Below are 8,561 nucleotides of genomic sequence, written 5' to 3' on the forward strand. Positions count from 1 at the left end.
CAGGGCTTGATCTAAGGATGAGCAGTTGATGAACGGATGAACACTTTCTTCAAGGGCCGTCGGGGCTTGATCTTGAATAATGGTTGTGTGGATTTCTTCAAGGGCTTTTGGGCTTGATCTTGAAGGTTGATGGATGAGCGGATCTTCAAGGGCTTTTGGGCTTAGTCTTGAAGAACGATTGGATGTGTGGATTTGTTGAGGTTGTTGATCCAAAAGGCCGTTGGGGCTTGATCTTAGGATGAACGGATGATGAATGATGAACACTTTCTTCAAGGGGCCGTCGGGGCTTGATCTTGAGTTGGTGAGAGTTCTTCAAGGGCCGTTGAGGCTTGATCTTGAGGGAGGATTTGACGAAGAACGAAGAGTGCTTTCTTGATCCTTCGGAATTCTTGGGAATTTGGATGCTTGAGAGCTTTGGAGTTTCAAAGCTTCAAGGATTTGGGGAATTCTCTTCCAATTTGGGAGTAGAGAAATGTATTTGTGAATTCCTTGATGCTTGATACCTTGATGGAGAAGCCTATTTATAGGCTTTGAGAATGAATCACCACCACAAAATATTTTTTTCCTTTCCAAGCACCATTGCCTAATTTTCCCACTTAATGCAATATTGAAATTGAAGTGGTCTAACTTATGGCCTAATTTCCCACTTAATGCAATATTGAAATTGAAGTGGTGTAACTTATGGCCTAATTTCCCACTTAATACCATTTTAAACTTGAAATGTGTATGCTTTGTCATTGCCCAAATGAGAAAAACTTGCTTTGATCCGTAATGGATTGAAGTGTGCTTACCTTGTCATTGCCCAACATGAGAAGAAAAACTTGTTTTGATCCTCAATGGATTGAAATGTACTTGCCTTGTCATTGCCCAAAATGAGAAGAAAAACTTGTTTAATCCTTCAAGGGTATTTCTTCCTATTTTGTTGAGTCACACGCCATGTGTACAATTTGTACAACACGTGGCGTATGCCATGTATGCCTTGACACGTCAAAACTTTAATGCATTGGTGAACATTTGTTTTACTGAAATTTCGATGTCTACAGTTGTCCCATTTTTTTTATTTTCCATTTCTTTCTTATTTACCTTCTATTCTTATTGATGTTGTACAACGATTGAAATCGCTTATTTTCTAGTTCTAGGCGTTTTCCTTCTTAGATTAGATTATTGTTCAACTCATCTTCAAACATAGGTTCATCATCCAAAATGATGCACCGCACTCTGGGCCAAACAATACCTGCCAAAGGAAAGTGAAGTAAGAATACTTTCCTCTTTTCTCTCCCTGTGAGAGTCCTTCCCTCTGTTTGAGGGTGCTTCTCACCATCTAGTGTGAGTGATTTCCCGATCGTGTTTTCATTTGGTGTCGCCGATCCTAGTTGTGGCTGGGATCGGTGGGTGGTTTTTTGTTTTTTCTTTCTTCTCCCCTTCCATCTGCTGATGGTTCTTTCAATTTTCCTCTATGGCCTTTCCAATTCCTCAACCACAGCGGGTACCCTTTTCATGGCCTTTCCTTGCAGGACCGGTCCAGAGATTTTTGAGGCCTAGGGCAACGCCAAAAAATGTGCCCTCACTTCATATAAAAAAATTATTTGTTTTCACACGTAAGACATCGATAAAATTATATTTAGAAAAACACTTCAAACTCAATACTTTAGAAACACGGAATAACTAATTTATTTTGTATCGAGAGAAGGAAACTAAAAAACTTCGGGCTTACAAGTAGATAGATTATGAGTTTTATTTTCCATCTAAACTTTTAAAATGTTTTTGTATAAGTTGTGAGGTATTTTTAATTATTTACTAACCTCGTCAATATAATACTTAAAAAATAATAATGTTTTTGAGTCTTTAAGGATATGTATAAGTAATGAATGAACACTAAGTTAAACCTTTTGATGACATGTAATATTATTTGCAAATTTAGTCTAAAAATTTAGTATATGCGTTACTCTTTGTTTAAGATTAGACTTGAATTGGAACAGATGTTTAAACATAGCAACCAACATAACTACTAGCTAGTAAATAAATTAACAACCAAACAAAAATTTGTAAAAATTGAAAAAAATAAACATGCACATAGCATTTCAAACTTAGGACCTCTTGTTAATTTTAAACAACAAAAACCATTACTTCTAATTAAACTTCTTGATCATTTAGCCAAATTTTATAAATTTATACAGTTATGAAAAGGAATTTGTAAAAATTGGAATGTAAATAAACACCCATGGTGTTTTGAACCTAAGACCTTCTCATTTCATTAATTTTAAACAACAAAATCATCAATTATGGTTAAATTTCTTAGTCACTAAACCAAATTTTATAAATTTATACTCTTATAAAAACATATATAAATATACCACTCTAATAATTTTGGTGCCCCCAACTTTTTTGGGCCCCAGACAGCTGCCTTGCCCGCACTGGGCCTGGCCCCGGCCATGCTTCCTTTCTTTGTTTGCAGCCATGTTTTCTGTTGAGTTTGGGTGTAGAGTTTCAGTGTGTATCCGGCTCGGGTGTCTGCCACACCACCACGTTATCCTTGTTGTTTGCTATTTCTGGCGGTGTTGCTCGGGAATTTCCCGGAGCTTCTTTCTGATGGTTGGCTTCTCTCTCGCCAACTATCTCTTGTTGATGGCTGTGTGTAGGTGGCGCCTGTGGAGGTGATGATCTGCGGTGGATTGGACGGCTGGCTAATTCTTGGATCGGGGGTGGAGAGCACAATGGGTGGTTCTCGGTAGTTCGTTTTTGTTTGGGCTTCACTGTTGTTGGGCTCATTTTATGTGTTTTCTTTGTTTTTAAGCCCCGTTCTTTGTTTGTTTCTAAGAATAATTTGGGCCTTTGTTTGGTTTGCAAGTGTGTGTTTGTTTTAATAAAAGTTCCTCGTTGGCGATCCTTTTGGATCCTACTTACCCAAAAAAAAAAAAAAAAAAAAAACCTGCCAAAGATTGAGCTCGACTCAAGAGATGGAGATATAAGGGTGCGATAAAGTCTTCGGTGGATGAGTGTCTCGATATTAATATTTCAAAACCAATTATGTGAAAAATAATCTATATATAGAACGAAAAGATTCCTATCACTCTAATTTAAATCCGAAAATAACATAAATTTTTTATTATTGTCTGTTTAGCATCCTCAAGTTCTATTTCTGATTAAAAGTTATTTGCATATTTCCAAGGTTCTGGGTAAAGCAAAAAGTCAAGCTCACAAATTTCTACCGAGAAGTAATGCATCCTGCTGCTGAACAGGACTGAACCAAAACCCTTGTGAGAAATATACAAAACGCATTGTATCAAAACAACAACAACCAAGCCTTATCCCGCTAAGTGGAATCGGCTACATACCGCTTTGTATCATTAAAAAAAATTATACATGACGCTTATCTGATTTATTAAATTAATGTTTATTATGTACAAGATTGGGATTTAGGGATACAAATAAGGTCCAACAAAAGCCGAGTTTACATGCTAGCAACAACGGAAGAAAGCTCTGTTTCCGCCTCCGGCTCTCCATCGGTGCCCTCCGTGGTTGCAATCTGCTAGACGAGAATACGGCGTTAGAAGATAAAAACATGAGGGTGGTAAACTGAAAGCAGGACTTTATTGACGAATACGAGAAATACGTACCTCTGCATCCTTCGCCTTATTCTGCGAATGATAGCGATCCAATGCACCCTTGCCATAAAGGATTTTAGCTCCACAACCCTTGCCGTCCAATCCAACGGCTTCTTCATCAATTACAACTGCGTCTATTATGTCATTGCCTGTTCTAACTTCAGGTATCTGCAAAAGATACCAAGAGAATTAAATCATCTACGACATATCAGATGACTCCCAAAGATGCAAAAGATACAAGGATAAGTGGGAGTACCTCATACATGGCGTCCATCAATATATTTTCTAAAATTGCTCGTAAGCCACGAGCCCCAGTGTTTTTTGATATTGCCTTTCTAGCAATTAATCTCAAGGCACTTTCTGTGAAATGCAGTTTGACCTGAGAGAAGTGAAGCATAAACGATTTAGCTAAAAACCAATTGTGTCTCGAACCATGGAAGTGAGAGAATTGCAACAACGGACAATGTAAGTCGGACATAACAAGCAAAGATTTCAATAGAAGTGCACAAAACCAGCACGTTGACAGATAAGAATTACTTACTCCATTCATTCGGAACATCTTCTTGTATTGCTTCCCGAGGGCATTTTTTGGTTCTGTCAAGACCTACAAAACATAGTTGCCGGTAAGAAACACATGGGACAGTACATTTAACAAATAACGTTAAAAAAAAAAAATCCAAACAAGAAAAACAATACTTGTAAAAGCTTTGAGCACGACAAGAATAAGTAGACCACCATGTCGATTAAAATTAGTCATACCAGACGTATTTCCTCTCAAAGGGGAAAAAAAATTTCAAATTACTGGACGGATCAGTAAGGACTTATTCAAAAGCTTAGTAATGAATAATTAGCCATCAATCCATAAAGACTTTCTGAGATTAAAAATGGTCGAGTAAATGACATAGATGCCTGAGCTGTTTCTACAGAAACAAAAAGAATGCAATGTATTACCTCAACCAATTGATTTTCGGTTAGTGCTGACAAGCTGACAAGGATGGGAAACCGGCCAACAAATTCTGGTATCAACCCATATCGTATAAGATCACTACTTTCAACCTGTCAACAAAACCAGTTCTCACATATTTATAAATTTCTAAAGAAGAGATAAAAATAGACGGTTATATAAACTGCTACTTGTTGATTCAAAACTGATGGGAACTTACGATCTCCAATAAGGATGATGTAACAGCAGCATCTGTAACACCGCCAGTCCTCATATTTGCCCTAACAGGGGCACCAAACCCAATAGAAGAATCTTGGCGTCTGTAGGACAAGCAAAAGGCAAAGAAGTACTTTAAAGAGAGAGAGAACAAGAAGATAACATAATTTCAGTGTTGGGGGTATAGAAGTACCTTTCTGAGATTGTTTTCTCTAAGTCAATAAACGCACCACCACATATGAAGAGAATATCCTTTGTGTCAATCTGTGAAGAAACATGGGGGAAAAAAGGGTAAACTTACGAACTCATTTTCAATGATCTACCCAACCAAAAATCAGTCAACCATAACACACAAAGATATTTACTAGGCTAAATACTAGTTAAATTGTAAAGAAAAGCAGAATAAGCTTATTTTTATGACTATGATCAATATCTAATTGTATCCATGAGTAATGCAGTTTAATATAATGTGTAGATAACTCAGACATGTATCTTCAGCCACTGATATACCTGAATGTTTTCACCTCTAGGGTGCTTTCGAGCTCCCTTCTCAGGAACATTGACAACCTAGATCATAAGAAATCAACAGATCAGAATACAATGAATTAAACCCACACAGGTTAAAATTGTTTAAATGAATCCAAGTCATAAATGAGACATCTATGACCGCGTACAAGAATATCCTGAGATGGGCCTTTAGGCCCTTGACACAGCCTTAACCAACATGCCATCTCCACGATGCCCGCTAGCATTAGTACTAACATAGTAGGTAAAATGTGCACTTACGGTCCCTTCCAGCATCTTAAGTAAAGCCTGTTGAACTCCCTCTCCAGATACATCCCTACTAATATTTAGGCTCTCAGCCTGCAAAATAGGAGCAGAGGTCGGTACACATAAAAGAGTTGAAAGCTTCTTCCACAAAGAGAGAAAGATGAACATAAAAACGCACCTTTTTGGTAATCTTGTCAACTTCATCAATATAAACAATTCCCTGCTGTGCAGCTGTTACATTATAATCGGCAACCTGGCATTGAATACAGAAGCACATAGATGAACTTGGGATTACTAAGCACTATAAGCATATAAGTGCACGTTTCAATAAAAAATTCATGATAAGTGGGAACTCGGTAGGTAATGATAACAAAGGTTTATGGCAAAAAAACAACTTTCAAATTTCCACACAGAATTATGGCATAAAACAATTAAAACAGGTTTGTGCTTCTTATAGACTTAAATATAAGATAAGAATGAAACCGTATGCATAAAAGATGTTTCAATAATAGGATTCTTGTTGCCAATTCCAAAACTAATCACAATAAGCGGAAAACAATTAACAATGCGATGCACATGTAGCACCAAAGGGAGCCCTTGCTATTGAGCATAGACTATCAACACACGGATTCAGACGGACAAAAATAAAATATGTTCAAGAAAATTTACCGTAAGGAGTTTGTATAAAATTGACTCCACATCTTCCCCAACATATCCTGCCTGCAAGTAACAACATTGCGTCATGACCACCATACTGACGAGAACAATGCCATTGTAATCCATATTAATCTCTTACAGTTCTCATTACATAGCAATAGAAATTTGGAAAAGAACCTAAATAATAAACCATGCATGTACGATGAATATTCTAGGGACCATGATGGCCAGCGTTTTCAAAAAACATCCAAGGTTGATCCTTGCCTAGAGCATAGTGACTCCAAATTTAATGGTAAAGGAAGAACCACTTTCTATTACAAAAGAACTTCAATTACAAAACAACAACGAAGAACAACAAAACTTACCTGAGTTAATGTTGTTGCATCTGCAATAACAAATGGAACATTCACAAACCGTGCCAAGGTTTTGGCGAGTAGTGTCTTCCCTGTCCTTGAAAGAGCATCAAAGAGAACAAATGAGACCAGTAACCAAAGCAACAAACTAATGAACACTTCAAAAGCAAACTGTTAAAAGGCATCCAAACAAGAAAGCATTAAAGATACAAATTTCCAGCTATAATGCAAATACATGCAACATCCATGAAACTAAGATGCCAGGCGAATCCAAGCAGCAATTGAACAGTTTAATACATAGTGAAAATGTAGTTCAAAGTTTTCAAGGATAATTCTAAATTACCTGAGCCTGTTGGCCCCATTAAAAGAATGTTACTTTTTTCAAGCTCCACTCTATCGTCATCCGTTGCATCTACTTTCCCGTTACTTGAATCTCCTGTGGACCTAATTTCCCAAGAAGCAGCATGTTAGAAAGTAGGAGTCAGCATCAGTCAGTCCAGTCGGGTTTTGAGTAGACACCAAAACTAAACTGAATTTCACTTTTCATGACTTATAGTTAAAGCTATGAGATATAATTAGTACAAATGCCTTCAATCTACGACGCGAGCCTCGAAATGATTCTTCTTAACATAAAACATAGAGTCAAACAAGATATGTATATGGATATGGAGCTGACCACTTCTGCAGGGACTCATGATATATCCTCTTATAGTGATTGTAAACAGCAACAGATAGCACCTGCATAAAAATAAAAAAAAAATATATATATATATATATATATATATATATATTTTATAAGAATTGCAGAAACATAAACTTCTCCTATATGGAACTCCAAAAGGCACAAAAAAACCAAAGCAAAAACTCACCTTCTTGGCCTTCTCTTGCCCAATTACAAACTTGTCAAGCCCCTGACAAATTTCCTTCGGAGTAGGAAAATTATTCCCCAAATTGGAACCACCCCAATTATCATCCTTCGAATTCGAATCGAAACCACCTCCCGAGCCAGGGCTCGGACCGCCTCCACCGCCTCCTCCACGAACCAAATTCGAGCCGGGAGCAGTCCGAACCACAATTCCATCACCGGACCACACCTCCGGTGGGTCCCCCTGAGACGACACAACAGTGTTACACCTGCTGCTGCTCAATTTCCGTCCCCAATTCTTATCACTATTCTTGCTAACTCTCTGGGAAGCTCGCGGGTGATTAAAAATCTGCGAACCCTTTCCAACAAATTTGCCGCCGAGCAACACCGGGTTGAAGGAAGTGAAGTGATAGGGAGTGTTCATGAACAATTCCTCGCTTTTGGTGCGGTGGGCATAGTGAGAGCTGGCCACCCTGCTGGCGTGCATGTAGTTCAAGACAAAGTACCTGAATTGGGAGACGGCGGATGACGCCGTGTCTCTGGAGGGCTTGGATCTGAGCGCCGCGGCCATTGGGGGCGTGAGGAATTTTCCGGGAAAATGAAGGAAAACGAGGGAAATTTAGGATCGAAACATGGATTTTTGGGTGAAAAAATGAAAACTTGGAGAGGCGTTTGGGAAATTTGGGGTTGAATTCAACTGGGTTTATCTAAGATTTTGGTAAGTGTGTGTATGGTGGTTGAATTTTGATGGTGGAGTTGGAAATTGAAATTTGGAAGAAGAGTACAAAGGAAAGCAGAGATATTTGAGCTCGATTGTTGTAATAACTTGCAAGAAAGACAATGGAAATGTCTGAATTTACAGAACAGGGCTTGAGGTTTGATCGATTATCTATTTCACCACGTCTCGTTTGAAGACTTCCGCAAGGATAAAAATGTCATTTAACTTGATCAGAATTATCTCTGTGTATGTTTACTTACTTGAAATGAGAAAAAACAAGTAGGTTTGAGATGAGTCCGGACTTAGAGCAACTCAGTGCTCATATTTTTTCTTTTCAGTAGAAGTATAGCATTACTGGATTAAATAGTTAGTTATTAGATGAAAGAAAATCAGTAAAAATCGAACTTCTATCATAGTGCATAAGTATGATTAC

At 37.9% G+C, this 8,561-nt stretch overlaps 1 protein-coding gene across 1 annotated transcript; it reads right to left on the minus strand.

The window, feature by feature from the left end:
- Positions 1-3,320: 3,320 nt before the first annotated feature.
- On the minus strand, positions 3,321-8,222 carry LOC137720181 (CLP protease regulatory subunit CLPX1, mitochondrial-like). Its single transcript, XM_068459197.1, has 15 exons — positions 7,415-8,222; positions 7,222-7,283; positions 6,889-6,989; positions 6,558-6,637; positions 6,205-6,255; positions 5,714-5,788; positions 5,551-5,628; positions 5,275-5,331; positions 4,958-5,028; positions 4,769-4,868; positions 4,557-4,661; positions 4,147-4,209; positions 3,862-3,984; positions 3,618-3,773; positions 3,321-3,526 (listed from the first exon to the last, which is right to left on the minus strand). Exons 1-15 carry the CDS (start codon positions 7,979-7,981, stop codon positions 3,452-3,454), a joined length of 1,764 nt encoding a protein of 587 aa, XP_068315298.1. The 5' UTR covers positions 7,982-8,222; the 3' UTR covers positions 3,321-3,451.
- Positions 8,223-8,561: the final 339 nt, after the last annotated feature.

The sequence above is a fragment of the Pyrus communis genome, chromosome 16, assembly GCF_963583255.1.
Source record: "Pyrus communis chromosome 16, drPyrComm1.1, whole genome shotgun sequence".
Classification (NCBI taxonomy): Eukaryota; Viridiplantae; Streptophyta; class Magnoliopsida; order Rosales; family Rosaceae; genus Pyrus; species Pyrus communis.

Bases quoted from the DNA above. Each gene is read 5' to 3' on its own strand.
- LOC137720181 (XM_068459197.1), bottom strand. From the start codon at position 7,981: ATGGCCGCGGCGCTCAGATCCAAGCCCTCCAGAGACACGGCGTCATCC. The intron at 4,662-4,768 runs GTAAGTTCCCAT...TTTTGTTGACAG, and splicing joins CATCATCCTTATTGGAGATC to GTTGAAAGTAGTGATCTTAT. The intron at 4,210-4,556 runs GTAATACATTGC...TATGTTTTGTAG, and splicing joins CCGAAAATCAATTGGTTGAG to GTCTTGACAGAACCAAAAAA.